At 45.4% G+C, this 16,670-nt stretch overlaps 1 protein-coding gene across 2 annotated transcripts in view; it reads left to right on the top strand.

Annotated features, from left to right (window-relative positions):
* The window catches only part of IQSEC3 (IQ motif and Sec7 domain 3), a 170,443-nt gene that overhangs the window by 110,703 nt on the left and 43,070 nt on the right, over positions 1–16,670 (top strand). The window contains exon 4 of one of the 2 annotated variants that reach the window (XM_006891331.1): positions 13,926–15,040. In XM_006891331.1, coding sequence (XP_006891393.1) covers positions 13,926–15,040 — 1,115 coding nt within the window. Of the gene's footprint in view, positions 1–13,925; positions 15,041–16,670 lie in introns of those variants that run through there. The other variant, XM_006891332.1, reaches the window with a different exon arrangement.

The raw sequence follows: 16,670 nt of genomic DNA, 5'->3' as shown, positions 1-16,670 counted from the left end.
AGAATAGTGCAACAATGAATGAGTGGAAGCCCAAAATCTCTGTAAATGTTTGTGAAAATTAATAAAATATAATTATAGAAAAAAAAAAGGCGATACTGATAACTTAGTGGTGTGGAGAGCAGTGAGGCTAGAGGTGATGTTTGGGGCCAGCATCTCCTATAGATCTAGGATTTATGATTCTGTGATCCCACCTACATGTACAAAAAAATCTTATTGACCTTGGACTAGAAGAAGGAGTTTTGGCCAACTGTCATTTCCCTAACCTGCCAGTGTCCTCTGTCAGCCAGTCCAGAAACCCAGGACTGTATCCCCCAACTCTTTCCTCTTCCTCATATTCCTTCTACTGACAGGGCCCCCCAATTCTGCCCTCTCCTGCCATCTACACTGTCCTGGGTCCCTGTCATCTCTTGCCTGCACCTCTGGGGACACCTCCGATGGTGTCCCAGCTTCAGCTATGCCCTCCCTACCTAATTTCCATGCTGCAGCTGAATCATCATTATCAAGTGCACACCTGATGAGGTTATTCCCCTGCACAGAAACCTCTCATGGCTCCCCACTGTGCAGGGCAGTGGCTTTTCCTGCCTTCCCCACCGTCAGGCCCACACCTCTGCATCCTTCTTCACCCTCACTCAAGGTCTAGCCCTCCTGTCCTGTTTTCTGGTCTCCAAATCTCCTCTGCATCCGGCGTCTTCACATATTTTATATTCTTTGCTGAGAGTACTGTCCTTCCTCCCAGTGACTGCAATGTTGAGCATAAGTACAACAAAGACTGTGAGGCTGGTGGAGGATGAGTGGAGTTGGTTCTGTTGTATGTAGAATCACTAGTAATTCAAGTCAATGCAGTGGCACCTAACGGCAACAGTAACTCTCCCGCCACACATCACCTCGTGATTTCTGCTCATACCTCAGGCCTCAGCTCAGTCATCCCCATGTCTGGATTGTGCTTGTACTAGGTTCTCCTCACTTTAGTGCTGCCTCACTCAAAGGGCAAAGACTGTCTTTCTCAAGACCACCCCATATCAGGGATGTCATTCACCTCATAGTGAAGAGTTGTCTAGAGTTGTGTACCAGATGCTGCCCTGGCCATGCCCACCACTGTCTTCCTGCATCGAACACAGCCTTTAAAGGTCTAGGAGATACTCGGTGAACATGAACACAGGAATGGGTGAGTGAAGCCTACTTCAGAGCTTCCTTGTCCTCCCAGTCCTCATATACCTGAAAGGAGGCCCTTTCCTGTGCTTCATCCCATGGTCACACAATAAGGAGACCGTCCTGCACAGTTTCTCCATTCCTCTGCTCCTTCTGCCCTCAGCTCTCATTTCCCTTTCCAGTGATCCTTGACGGGCAACCTGGGAAGGAGGCTGACAGGGAAGAAGCATTCAGGTCTTCTTTCACAGGCCTGTTTAAAAAGGCCTATCTTATGGCAAGATCTAAGGAGTCCGGGGGCAATTTCCAAATCCACTCAAGTTTTCTAGGTAGTTTGTATCCTACTCTTCACCATTACTGCATAGATGCACTGGAGCCTGTGTATTGTTATTACTAGGTTTCATCAAGTCAACTGTGATTCATAGCGACCCTATGAACAACAGTTCTGAACCTCGTCATATCCTGAGCCATCTTCACAATCTCTGATATGCTTGTGCCCATTGTTACGGTTACTGTGTCAGTCCTTTTTGTTGAGGTTTTGATGAGTCTAGTTTGTGGCCCTCAGGCCAGTCTTTCATTGTTTTTGTTCAGACATTCCTCTAGGTCGTATAGCCCTGGTGTACAAGTTGCTGTCCTGTGGTCACTTGAGGTTGCTGTGAGGCTGAACACTGTGACACGGATGTGTCAAGTGCGCTAATGGTTGGCTACCAATGCGGACTGAGAGTGGGGTGGAGCTCCCCGATTAAACAAGCGTGGAAGGAGGAGTGGCATCCACTTCCATAATAGCTTGCCTCCGGAAACCCTACGAACCTGGAGAGAGGATGAAAGGCACCCAAGCATCGACGACTCTCCTTCATAGGGTTGCTGTGAGTTGCCTGCGACTCGACGGCACTTAACAACAACAACAACATATGGGCCACCCAAATGACACACCGCTCTGTGTTATCCACAGCCCAGGAGTCACGGGGATATGGTAACATTTGGACTCTTCCCCAGGTCACAGTTGTGGACAAAAGCTGTGGCTCCTTGGCAGAACAGCCCGTTGGCCCAACAGGTCTCCTCCATCCCAGCCTCAAGGTTCACGAGACACTTTTCAGGAAGAAACAACAGCTATGTTTCCAAATAACTTTCCCTCTCTGGGGCTGTTTCCTCATTTTTGAAATGAGGTCTTGCTCTAGAGCATTCTAAAGTGCCTTCCACCTCCAACGGTGAGATTTCTGCTATGGGCATAAAAGGCACCAGGGAGCCAGTATGCAGATGGTGGTGACGCCAAGGCACATCAGGGGTCGTCCCTCAGTTCAGTTTTACTCAGCTCAGGAAACGTCAATGCACAGCTGCTGTCTTGGGCCCTGAATTAAACCTGGAGACATCAACAAAAGACACAGTCTCTGTTCTCCAGGGCTCACTGTCCACTGACATTGGTGATTGGTGGCTTGTAACTGACTTGTAACTAGTACTAGTGAGCACTAGCTATGTGTCACACATAGACCGAGCATTTCCTATGCTTTATTTCCTTGCATCTTCTTCACAGTAATCCCTGTGGTGTAGGTAGTATAACTCTTCTCATTTTAGGGATAGAAAATACCAAGACTTAATAGGTGTTCATTCAATAACTTGCCCAAGGAAACACTGCTAGAAGAGACTGCAGCCAGCACTTAGTTTCCACAGTTTCTGAGTTTAACCTAGGACCTTCCCCGTTATAGTGCAGGGGATAAGTTGCAGGGAAGCAATGCACAGCTATTATGGGAGCTCTGAAGAGAGTAAGTAGCTCAAGCCAGAGTTCAGCGTGGCTTCCTGGAGCAGCTCTTCCCTGAGGGCTTTCTGCAACCCAGGAGTGGCTGAGCCTCAGAACTACGTCCTACCCTACCCACCTGTAGTCAGGAGAGGTTCCCAGGGGATACCTTTGCTGCTGAGATTTCAGTGCTTCACCAAGTTGAGCGTTCACCATATTTGGGATAATGGGCTAAAAGGTGGATATGCAGAGAAGATGCAAACCAGTGATGCAAGATGATTGCAGGCCAGACCTCTTTCACTGGGCCCCCTGAGTGTCTCCAAAGCTCTCCTCTTCTCCTTGGACTCTTTGTTCCTCAGACATACTCTAGGGTGTGTCCTACCAAGTTCCAGAGGTCTCCTAATGTAGAATGCTTTGATGTTCTTAATTGAGAAATCTTGGATCAGAGGAAATCCTTGCTTACAGTTTGAGAGTCTCTTACACCTGGCCCAGCTCCCCCTACATTCCTCAGTCCTTGGCCTGAGACCACTGGGGTCCCACCAATGAGCTGCTCTTCCTCTCCAAATCCTGAATTGGCCACCATCTCTCATCAACCATCATCAGACTCAGCCACTACTGCAACCTGAAAATAGGGAGCATGTTCTAATTAACACTGAGAGGCTCATTAGAGAGATGGAGCCCCTAACTCTCTCCCTCCACCACTGCTTCTGGCAGAAGCTGAAAGATTGCTCCCTTGGGAGGAAGCGAGGCCACAATTACCCATGATTCATGGGGCTTAGAGAGAAGTGAGCAGAGCTGCTTCCTGGCCAGCCAACCCCAGAGACCGTCCCTCCCTGGGGCTGCCTCCCCTCCCACATCCATCCCTTTCAGCTCTCTGGCCTTAGTTAAGGGTAGAGTCAAGGTGGATGGATGGAAACAACTGGGTAGATGGAGCTGGCCTGGGGCATGCAAGTACCCAAGTCCTAAAATAATCTGGGGGGGGGGGGGGAAGAAAAAGAATTGAACATTTACTTCCAAATCGAGATCGAGAAGGGAGCCTGAAGTTGTGTTTACACTGGGATATAAGAGAGAGTTCAGTTCAATTCATGTCCACACACATTTATTAAACCCAAGCATGCACCTGGCACAGCGCTGGGCATAAGGGTTGCAGAAATAAAGAATAATATCTTGCCTGTGACTCTAGCCTGTGAGTACTGGGAGGGTCCTGAGCAGGAAGGTGACAGTGAGAGCTGAGGGTGGCATGCAACGGACAGGAAGGATGTAGAGGCAACACTGTAAGAGGATGTCGGGGAATGCTGTAAGTGGGGCACAGAGCAGGAAGAGGCTGAAAAAACGGAAGATGGTGTGCTGGACTGATTGGAACAAATGGTGATGATGTGATAACAGACCTCAAATATCATTCAGTGAGCAATTATTGTTCCAGGCCAGACACTGTGCTAGGTGCTATATGTGGATCCAAGGATGACTAAGACATATTTGATGTCTCAGAAAACGTATGCGTTGTTGTAGACTGAGGGAGGAGGAGAGAAGGATGAACTAGTTAAATATAACAAAAGTATTGAAGAAAATCAAGTATCAAAAGAAAAGCAGGAAGCAATGTTCTCTCTGGGGGTTCAATGCAGGGACACCTCCACTGCGTTGGAGAATATAGAAGGGTTCAAGGATGAGGCAGAATTTGAGATAAGTCTAGAAAAATGGGGAGAAGTTTTATTTGGAGAAAAGGGGGCAGAGTGGGAGTTGAGGGTGTGGAGAACACGGCAGGCAGAGTGAATACACTGAGCAGACGCTTAGAGCAAGAAGGCCTAGTGTGGGCTGGGGAAATAGCAAGCAGCTGAGCTGATTTGTAATAGAGAATTTGTGTAGTAGTAGAAGCTCAGAGGTGGGCTGGGGCCAGGTTGTTCAGGGCTGTAATGCCAAGAGGGAACCGTTCTACTTCCTTTGAGCAATGTCCCCAAACAAGGGAAGACTGTGCTTGCATCTGCTCTTTGAGAGGGTAAGTCATGGGAAATGCAGTGTTAAGTGAATGATGGATGATTGAGGAGAGAAACAGGAAGTTGCCAGATGAGTCCACATGAGTAAATAGGGTAAAGATTAGGATGATGACAAAAGGGATTTGAGGAGGGGGCTTTCTACAGGACTTGGGGTTGATAAATGCAGGGGACCTAGTGACGAATGCAAGGCTCCAAGACTAGGTGGCATAAAAAGCCGAAGTGTTGTAAAGCAATTAAGGAAGTGATCTAGGGAGTTGGTTTGGGATAAGTGGGGAAAGACCATAGCTTTGCATAGGCAGATAGGAAAATCCATAGGGTTCTTGAAAATGCAAGTCTACAGCTAACAAAGTCTATCTTGGAAGACAGGCAACCAGAGTGCTCCTTAGAGGCAAGGGTGGTGAAACTCTGTCTCATGTGCTTTGGGCATGATGTCAGGAGGGGCCCGTCCTTGGAGAAGGACACCATCCTGAGAATAGCAGAGGGTCAGAAAAAGAGGAGAAGGCCTTCAACAAGATGGGTATTATTTGGGATTGTGAGGATGGTTGTAGGATAGGACAAGGTTCTGATCTCTTGTTCATACAATCAGCATGAGTTGTAGGTTACTCCAAGGTACCTGATGAGAAGAAGCAAGGTTAAGGCTAGAAATGGAGTTTTGATAATTGTTCAGTTGTTGTTGTTATGTGCCGTCAAGTTGCCTGTGACTCATAGCGATCCTATTTACAAGAGCCCTAAAACTTGCTCTATCCTGTGCCAATCTTGTTATCTCTGACACACCTATCCCCATTACCCCAGTCACTGAATCAATCCATCCCGTCAAGTCTCTTCCTCTCCTGCGCTGTCTCTCCACCCTCCCAAGCATGGCATTCCTCTCCAAGGACTCCCCCTTGCAACATGTCCAAAGTATGTCAGAAAAAGCTTCAGAATCTTTGCCCCCAAGGAGCAGCTTGGTCTCACCCTCTCTAGAACAAACCTGTTTGTTCTCTTAGCCGTCAGTCCATGGTATATTCAATACTCTTCTCCAGCACCACAGCTCAAAGGCATCAATTTTCCTTCTGTCATCCCTAATCATTGTCCAGCTTTCTGATGAATAACAAGTAATTACAAAGACTATAGCCTGGATCAGGAACACCTTATTCAGAGACTTGGTAATTATTCACACAATCATTATTTTCTAAGCACAGACTAGTATCTCTAAACTTGCCTCTGAATATAGAGAGGACCAAGAGAGTGAAGAAAAAGGCTGGCAGCTCCATGGTGGAGATACAGAGGCCTGTTAAGGGGCTTAACCTTTTGAGATGATGTTCTGGGTAGCCTGAAAGCACACAGAACTCTCAGTACCTTCAACCCCTTCCCCACACACCATGAGAGGCAGAAGTTTTATGACTCTGGCAAACAAAGCTGGCTTGAAGCCAAAGCTCCAGACATTCAAGGCCATCTCAGCAGGTGTTACTGAAGAGTCTAACAATCAGATGTGAGCTAGCATGACAGTAAAAGTGTGGCCATGACTTAGCCTTGCAGAAGCCTGCTTACCGTTTGGCTGTCATCATCATCTAAGAGCTACCACTTAATATCTGGACCCGATGCTATATGAAGTCAATTTAACCTACCATAACCTGCATAGTAGGTGAGACAAGTCTTATCTAACAGATAAGGAAACAGAATCAGAGATGTTTAAAAGCATGCCCAAGGTCAAGGAAAGTAAAGAAGTATATCTAGGATTGGCTATTTCCCCTGAAGCTGACTTCTCAAGCCATTCATGTACACAGATGCTTGATAGTGGATGAGATCCTCTGAGGGAATGTACACAAGAGGTGAGAAGACTTCAGCCGGGGAGCAGCTTTGGAGTCACCACAAAGACTCTATCTGTGATTGCTTTCCCTCTTAATTAGTTAATTATCAGCTATCAGGGGCTGTTCTAATGACTTCTAATATTGAAGTCCTGGAAAATATGTGGAAGTGCATGTAAATGTAAACGGGGGAGGGGAAAAGGAAAGACCAAGTACAGAAAATCTGTACCTAGCATGCATATGATATTTGTGGCTAGACTATAGCATTGAGGAGCTGAAGGAGGAGTTGTCATTTAAAGAGGACTATGAGGACAGGAAAACCAAAACAGACTGAGTCATGAGTGCCTAGGAGAACGTTTCAAGATGGTAAAAATGCCAAGAGCTTTAGAAGAGGGGGAGGAGGAAGGCTGAGGAAGGGCCATGGGACTTAGTGATTAGTTGTCAAAAGTGACTTTCCTGAAAGGCATTTCAAAGGATGAGTGGGAGCAGGAACCAATCTCCCAGGAGCCGGGCATATGGGATTGGATCAGTTGTTTGGATAACTTCCCCAAGAGGTTTGGTGCAAAAGGGGAAGAAATTGGTACCAGTACTCCAGGCATGAAGCTGAGGTAGCCAAGTAGTAAGAAGCTGCACTGCTATCCCAAAGGCACATGGTTCAAATACACCAGCTGCTTCGTGGGAGATGGATGGGCAGTCTCCTCCATTCAATTGACTACCTCTGAAAACCTGCAGAGGGTTAACTGTGGGTTGTTTCCAACTCAATGGTCCATAGCAACTCCAGGCATGATGAAGTTCTGCTGGCCTAGTGATAAGAAGCTGTGCTGCAATCCTGAAGGCGTATGGTTTGAATCACCAGCTGCTTTTCTGGAGAAGGATGGGCAATCTCTTCCCATCCTGCTGCCTCTGAAAACCTGCTGGAGGGTCAGTTATGAGTCAGTCCCCACTTGACAGCACACAACAGCAACAACACTCCAGACATGGGGAATCCAGAAGAGCCTGGGAGGCCTATAGGTAAGTGCAGAGAAGTGGGAACATACTAACAGGAAAATGCATTTGCAAGTTAGAAAGTGACTAGAGGATGTAGGGCATCAGCTGAGTGATGAGGAAAAGGAAGGGTCAGCATGAGGAAGGTTTTGGAGAATCCCTTAGATGAATTTAGAATTAATGCTTTCATTATTCAATACTTATTGAAGGCCTACTGTGTGCTAGCCAGTGCTCAAGCACTGGAGGTAAAGCAGTGAACACGAAAGGCAAAGCTTCTGCTCCAGAGGGGTTTAAGGTCTTGTGAAAGATTTGAAGGGACAGCTTTGAAAATTAAAATCTATTTCCATCTCCACCCCCTCTTTTCTTTTCCTGCGGTGTGGGCACTGGCCTGTAGGAGTCTTCTAGGGTATGTCAGCCTGTCAGCCTCCTGTCTCCACGCACGAAGAAACCATGCCAGGTGGATGGACCCTATGCTATGCTGGAAATACCTCAGCAAATTATTTAACACCTTCTCATTGTTACCAAAAGCATCTTATAACTTGAAAAGAATGTCCTTAGATCTGGAGTTTCTCTAAAAGTAGGGCAGGTGGGGAAAAATTATGTCCAGCCTATTCAGTTTCTCCTGGTGCAAGGGGAAGGATAAAAAGAAAACAACCTAGGAGACAGGGGACCATCATGTCAGGGAGCTTCAAAACCAAATGGTATATGGCTCATAATTTTAAAAAATATTTTTAATTGGTTTGCTTACAAAGTTCATATACATTGTGTTTCACACTATTCTTCATTCATATGGTCTTTCATACAATCATTTGCATGCATTATATTTTATAAAATTAATCACCACTGGACCTTGCTCATCATTACCCTGTCTTTTCATGCAGATCCTTCCTATTTCCTTCCCCTCTCCCTCCATCCACCAAACTGTGCCACCTTGTGGTTTCACCCTTACCCAGCTTCACCCCTACTCACAATTTTTTTAAAGGTCATTTAGCATAACGCAGTCTACAATGTCTTACATTCTACTTTAGTGAATAGTAATTGGGGTCTTAAAAGTTTGTGAGTGGCTATCTAAGATGCGACATCTGGTTTCTCCTCATCCAGAGCAAAGACGGATGGAGAGAATCAGACTGTTAGTCCAAATGCCAAATGGACCATGTGAACATCAGTCACTATGACCCTGAGACTTCGAACTAGATGGTGCTTGGATAGCACTGCTGACTGCTCTAAAAGGATTCACAATAGAAAGAGCCTGATAGGATAGAACAATATAGGGAAAAAGTGCAAAATCATTTAAAAAGACCATGCTTATTGATCCAGTAAGGGCTGAGGGGAAACTTCAGCACTATAGCCCCTCATCACCTTTCAGGCCTAGAACTAAAATCACCCTGTGACTCACCTTTTAGTCAACTAAGAGACAGGCCTAAAAGGTGATTAATAATACCAGGAAAGAATGCACTTCTTAGAACAGTCAATAAGACCAGACCAAAAGGGCAGCATCTGTGCCTGGATAAAGCTCAGTAGGAAAGAAAAGCGAAAGGACAAATGGAAACCAGAAACACAGACAGGAAGTGCTGGTACAATGTGGGGATTTTAATTAATGTCAGAAAACACAGTATCTATGAATTATTGAAGGAAACCCCAATTTCCTCTGTAAACTCTCACTCAAATCACAATAAAAATTTAATTGAAAACAAAAAGGATGACAGTTATTGAGAGGGACAGAGACAGTTAAGTAATCAGTCTCACCTACTCAGTGCTCTTCTACCCCCTGGCAGTGCTTTTCTACTTAAACTGAGGTCAAATGTCCATACTGGAGCTTAAGGGACCTACCAGATTCTGCAAGGAGAACAAGCTGAGCTGCAATGTTCTTTCCCCTCTAGAAGGATTTAGCAAAAGCAGGAACAGAAGGCCTCTGCAGCAGACATCTGTGTTTCTCTGAAGCTCATGAGTCTATGAGGCCATGGGTAAATGAGGATACGTAAGGCACAGACTACTGTATCCACCACGTCAGAGTCTTGGTGGTACAGTGGTTAGGTGCTCAGCTGTTAGCTGAAAGGCTGGAAGTTGGAACCCAACAGCTACTTTTTAAGAGAAAGATGTTGCTGTCGACTTTGTTAAAGATTTCAGCCTTAAAACCTTTTGGGGCAATCTTACTCTGTCCAGTAGAATGGCTCTGAGTTGGCTTTGCACTGTTTGGGTTATCTACCTGGTATAGTAGATGGCCCTCAAGGTCTGTGCCCACTGGTGTACACATTTGTATAATCTTCCCCACCTTGAGTACATGCAGGATTAGTGAATATGATGGAATACTACTTCTGTGATGAAGTTTCACATCAGAAGTCTATGAATAATTCAAAAGGGAGATTATCCTGAGAGAGCCTGGCCTAGTCAGGTGATCCCTTTAAAAGGTAAGGCATCAGAGATGCACTCGTTGGTCTTCAAGGAGTAAATTACTACACTGTGGAGGTCATGTGGCAGTGAACAGCCTCTAGGAATTTAGAGGCTCAGCCCACTGCTGCAAAACTTGGAATTCTTCCAGCAGCACTTGGCATGATTTTTAAAGAGCACCTTAAAGGCCTCAGCCAATCTAAGGCTTGTGATTACTAAGAGAGTTCCCTGCCTCCTGCTTCAGGCTCTGGATCTTGTGAAATGCAGATATTTCCAGTGATGGGGTGGGGACTCATCTAGGAAGCTTTCTTAGCCATTTAAGCATTAATACAAATACATTTTCTAATTCTCTCTGGAGAATAGAGAGAGACAGATTACAGTAGGAGACAGACACGGAATGGCAAGGTTGGCAAAGCTGAAACAAATGTTTGTTATTGTTGTTAAGAGCCGTCAAGTTGCCTGTGACTCATAGTGACCCTATGCATAGCACCTCTGAAGCCTGCGCTGTCTTGAGCCAGTCTCACTGACTCAGACACACCTACCCCCCAAAATTGCCCCAGTTACTGTATAAATCCATCACATCCGGGGTCTTCCTCTCCTGAGCTGTTCCTCTTCCTTTCCAACCATGATTCCCTTCTCAGAGGACTGGTCCCTCCTAGCCATGTGCCCACAGTAAGTGAGATGGAGCTTCAAAAGCCTAGCCTCTAAGAAGAAACTTGGTTTCACCCTCTCTGAGACAGACCTATTTGTTTTCTTGATGGTCCATGGTATGTTCAAGACTCTCTTGAGCACCACAATTTGAAGGCATCAATTCTTCTGTTATTCTTAGTCACTGTCTAGCTCTCTGCTGCATAGCAAGTAATTGTGAAGACCATGGCCTTGATTAGGCACACCTTAGTCTCTAGACTGATTTCGTTGCTTTTCAGTAGCCTGGAAAGTTCCCTGAGAGTAAATTTTCCCAGTGCAATTTATCTTTTGCTTTCCTGACTGCTAGTGCCAAGAGTGTTGATTGCGGAGCAAGCTGTAATTGTTAGCAACCCCAGTCTCTTCTCCATCTATCATGATTGATTCTGCCAATTTTCTTATTTTGAACTATGCAGTGTTACCTTGCTCTATTCTGATGACTGCTTCCTGGTCCAAGTGTAGGTTTCACATAAGCACAATCAAGTGTTCTGGGATTCCCATTTTCCTCAAGTTTAGCCACAAAATTTGTTGTGATCCACACAGTTAAGTGCTTTTGCATAGTCAATGAAACTGGTACTCTTTGATTTCTGCCACGATCCATTTGACATTGGCGATAATGTCTCTAGTGCCACCACCACTTATAAACCCAGGTTCTATTTCTGGTAGTTCTCTGTCAATACAGTGTTCTATTCATTTTTTTATAATTTTCAGCAGGATTTTGCTAGTGTGATATTGCTTGATAATTCCCATAGTCTGTTGGGTCACCTTTTGGGGGAATGGGAATAAATATGGATCTCTTCCAGTCAGTTGGCCAGATAGCTGTCCTCCAGATTTCTTGGCACAACCTGGTGAGCATGTCCAGGGCAGCATCTATCAATTCCTGGGACTTTATATATTTGCCAAGTCCTTAGACCAGCCCGAACCTTCTCCTTCATCACCATTGCCTCCTGATTCTATGTTGTTTCTTGAAATTCTTCTGTGCCAGCCAATTCTTTTTGGGACGGTGACTCCGTATACTCCTTCAATCTTTATTTAATGCTTCCTGTATCATTCAGTATTCTGCCAATAACATCTTTAAGAATTGCAACTCATGGCTTGAATTTGTTCTTTCAGCTTAAGAAATGCTAAGCAAGTTCGGCCCTTTTGATTTTCCAACTCAAGCTCCTTGCACAGTTTGTTATAATACTTTGTCTTGTCTTCCTAAGCTACCCTTTGAAATCTTCTATTCAGCTCCTTAATGTCTTCATTTCTTCCCTTTGCTTTGGCTTCTTGGAACTCTAGTGCAATATTCAGAGTCTCTTCTGAAATTCATTTTGTCTTCTTCCTCCTTTTGTATTCTTCATGGACGATATTATTGTTATCTTCACACAGCTCATTTGGTCGTTGTTCATTAGTGTTCAAGGCCTCAGATCTGTTCCTGAGTTGGTTTTTAAATTCATGGTGGATAGACTCAAGATCAAATTTTTATTCCTGTGGATATTATTTGACCTTCTTTAGCTTTAATTTGAACTTGCATATGAGTAATTGATGGTCTGTTCCACAATCAGCACCTGGCCTTGCTTTCACTGTTGATTCTGAAGTTCCCCAGTGATTCCTTACAGAGATGTAATCAATCTGACTCCTGTGCAACCCATCCCTGAGGTCATTCTGGGGACATGGGGTTATGAATGTTAGGTGTGATTCCAACTGTGAGGTGTCCATTAAATTCAGGGGTTGTGAGTGAGAGGGTGTGTAGGAGAGGAGCAGGTGCATGATGTGGGTTAAAATGTTGTGTTGAGGGATTCAACTTTGTCTTTTTAGTGGTAACCTTCACCACTCTGATTCCTGGGGTACCTGGGAGTGATGATGCTGTTATTGCCTTGAGTTGTCTTAGCCCATCCATCATGATTCTTAATTTAGGTATGACATTATGTGTAAGTGGAGTATATTACTGTGTACAGGACATATAATTTCATGGTCCAAGAACACTTTTCCACTTCCCAAATTTCTCTAAGGACCAATCAGGACACACAATGCTACCACTAACTCCATTCTCTTAAGATCATCCTTGTTCCTTACTTAAATGTAGACACTTCCAGAAATGGAACACATTTAAATGCTATTGGCCACCTACACCTGGAAAGTTATGATAAAAGATAAAAACTGAGTGTGTAACAACCTGAATGAGAGGAAAGACCACACAGACTGGGGGTGATGAGGTGTTTAAGGGCCTTGAAAATGGACATTAAGGCCTCATATTGAGATTTCCCCAACTGACATGCCACCCCCACCAACCAAGCTCTGTTCTGGTTGGATAGCTCCCATTGTTGTGAACAGAGTTGTCTTAAAGTGTGGAACCACTGATCATGGTGACTTAGAGAGAAATCCACTCCTGAAACAACCATCCATCTATCCATCCATCTACCCATCTCTTCACACGGTTCACATTTATTGAGTATAATGCCTGTGCCTAGGCTAACTAGGGAGTGAGGGAGATGATTAAACCCCAGTCCCAGACCTTATGCTCCCAAGAACAGGGAACTGTCCCAGTGCACTGACATGAATGCTGGAGGGAAAGCAGGTGAGCTGAAGTAGCAGTAGTTCTTTGTAAGCATTTGTTTAAGATTGTATTATTTTTAAATATACACTAAATAGAATGAATAGTGTAATAAACTCTAATATCTATCACCTAGCTCCAACTATTTTATTAATATCCTTATTTTATCAATATTTTTATTACTAATCTTATTTCCGTTAACCCTTCTACTTTTTTGATGGAGCATTTTAATTCAAATACAAGATCTCATGTATTTCACCTATAAATACTTCAGCATGCTTCTCTAATAGGAAGATTTCTTTTTTTAAAAAAATCACTACCACAGTGGCAATATCTGAATACCATCAACAAAGTGTCTCTCCTCCCCTTTTTCTCTCCTTCCTGTCCCTTGGGACTTCATCAATCTCTGATTCTCTTATCCTGTGATTTACACTTCTAGAGTCTTGCCAAGGACCTGGTATCTGTCAAGAACATGACTTCTTCCATGATAGTTTTCAGGCTAGTGCTCCACCCTCTCAGGCCTTTCCAGCTGTGAATTCTGAGGGAGGGGGAGGGGGGACAGACCAAAGTTTGTCCTGGCCACTCCTAGTATTGATTGATATGCATTACTCTTATCATTGCAGGAGGATTGAACACTCCTTCCTCAATGAGCTCTTTGCACCTCTGTTTTGTTGCAGATTGAAATGCTAGAACACAAGTACGGGGGCCACTTGGTGTCCCGGCGCGCTGCTTGCACCATCCAAACCGCTTTCCGCCAATACCAACTCAGCAAGAACTTTGAGAAGATCCGCAACTCACTCCTGGAGAGCCGCCTACCAAGGCGTATCTCCCTGCGCAAGGTGCGGGCCCCCATGGCCGAGAGCCTGGCAGCTGAGAAGGCACTCATGGAGGGCTACGGCCTCATAGGGCTGCCCCTAATGCGCTCACCTTCCCTGCCGCCCACCTTCGCTGGCACACTTACTGAGCTGGAGGACTCCTTTACCGAACAGGTGCAGTCCCTGGCCAAGTCCATCGATGATGCCCTCAGCACCTGGAGCCTCAAGACCATGTGCTCTCTGCAGGAGAGCAGCGCTTACCAAATCCACCAGGCTCTGCATGCGGGTGCTGGGCCATCAGGCTTGGAGGCTGAGCTTCATGAGTCTGAGGGCACCGGCCCAGGGCTAGGGGATGAGACCACTGAAGCCACTGGCCTGCCCCAGAGCCACAGTGGCACCCTTATGATGGCTTTCCGGGACGTCACAGTGCAGATCGCCAGCCAGAACATATCTGTCTCCTCCTCCACGGCTGTGTCCGTGGCTAACTGCCTGGGCGCACAGACTTCCCAGGCCACCTCGGAGCCTGACACTGGCAAAGCTGAGCAGGGTGAGGCTGGGGGCCAGGAGTCCTCCACAGGGGGTCAGGGGGATGTACCCATAGAAGATCTCTGCACAGAGGCTGGGACCAGTTCAGCAGGGCACGCCAACCAGCTCGAGGCAGCTGAGGAGGTGGCAGAGAAGGCTGTGACTGAGGATGCAGAGGAGGAAGAAGTGATAGGGGATGTAGGAAAAGGGACTGGGGCTGAGGCTGAGGCTGGGGACAACTCTGAGCAGCTGAGCAGCAGCAGCACGTCCACCAAGTCTGCTAAGTCCAGCTCTGAGGTGTCAGCCTCCGCCTCCAAGGAGGCCCTGCAGGCCATGATCCTGAGCCTGCCACGCTACCACTGCGAGAACCCGGCCAGCTGCAAATCACCCACGCTCTCCACCGACACCCTGCGCAAGAGGCTCTACCGCATCGGCCTCAACCTCTTTAACATGTAAGTAAGCATTAGGCCTGCTAAGTCCTGCCAAGGCTGGAAGGTGGGCAGGAAGGGTAGTGGGGGAATTTTCCTTTAAGAACCGACCACCAAACAACCATTGCTCTCGGAGGACTCAGACATTGCAGAGTACAACTGTATTCCACAGGGTTTGTTTTCTTGGCAAAGAATTTTACTTGTGCCAAAGGTTGCTTGGGCAAACCTAAGTCTGACCAACAAGCACACTCCACAGGGTTTTTAAAGCTGTGACTATGTAGAAGCAAACTACAAACTTTTTGGCAACTATTATTCACTAGGCAAGAAGCCCTGAGGGCACAGTGCATTACATGTTGGGTTGAGTTTGGTTTTGGTTTATCCACCAAGCATAGTGTCAGGAGGTAGCATCTGTGCCACCCTTGGTCCCTAAGACGATGTTGAGGGTGCCACGTTTTTAATATAATATTTCTAATGTTAAAAAAATATAAAACATTTTATTATATTTTCGGTGAATGTTTTATACTTTAGGTTCCCACTCAGCTTCTACACAAGTTGTTTGCTTTCATTGGTTATATTCTTCACAGTGTGTGAACATTCTCATTTCTCTTCTGGCTGTTCTATTTTTAATTGCTATAAATTTCTCTTAAGAAGTATTAGGGGAAATACAATACATCAAACCCATGGCTTCACAACTACTAGTGCTTAAAATGAAGCTAAAGTTTTGAAAAGAGAGAGAATTTAAAAGAAAATATGTTGCTGTTCTTCTTGTTGTTGTTTGTTAAGTGCCGTCGAGTCATAGGCGACTCATAGCGACCCTGTGAATGAAAGACCTGAACACCTGCATAACTTTCATTGTTTCTCCAGGTTCATAGGATTTCTGGATGCAAGCTATTTAGGAAGGGTATGTCACTCCTGCTTCCAAGCTTGTTTTAATCAGGAAGCACACAAAACACTGTCCACCATGGGTGACCATTATCACATTTGACACATCAGTGTCACAGTGTTCAGCATCACAGCAAACACAAGTTACCTCTGTACAGCAAGTGGACAGACCAGGGCTATATGACCTAGAAGAATGTTTGAACAAAAACAATTAAAAACAGGCTTGAGGGCCACGGATTAAAGTCACCCACCTTTGTCTTAGCAGCATCACTTTCTGTCCACTAGGCCAACTGAGCTCTCTCTATGTTGTTAAGTGCCATCGAGTCCTAGGCGACTCATAGCAACCCTAGGAATGAAAGACCTGAAGACTTGTATAACGTTCATCCTAAGGGAAACACAGCATTGTATCATGGGGGTCAGATGTTGTTGTTATGTACCTTTAAGTTGGAACTGACTCACAGTTGACCCTCCAGTGGGTTTTTAGAATTAGTAAATTGAACAGAGAAGATTGCCCATCTTTCTCCCTGATGAATTTGAACCACATGCCTTTGGGTTGACAGAACAACTCCTTACCACTAGGCTACCAGAGCTCCCTCATCAGGTCACTGAAAAGAAAAGAATGACAAAAGGGATGAATGAGGTGAGGTTGAGAGGCAAGGTGGAGGATAGAGGAGAGCAGAAAGTAGAAAATAGAAAGGAGAGTAAGTCAGTAATGAGAAAAACAAGTTATTACTACAACTTAGAGTCAGAGCTTGAACCAGACCACTCGGGA

This window comes from Elephantulus edwardii, unplaced genomic scaffold (genome assembly GCF_000299155.1).
Source record: "Elephantulus edwardii isolate Elephantulus edwardi_28Jun2011 unplaced genomic scaffold, EleEdw1.0 scaffold00096, whole genome shotgun sequence".
NCBI classification, from domain to species: domain Eukaryota; kingdom Metazoa; phylum Chordata; class Mammalia; order Macroscelidea; family Macroscelididae; genus Elephantulus; species Elephantulus edwardii.
This window is presented reverse-complemented; position numbering and strand designations above follow the sequence as displayed.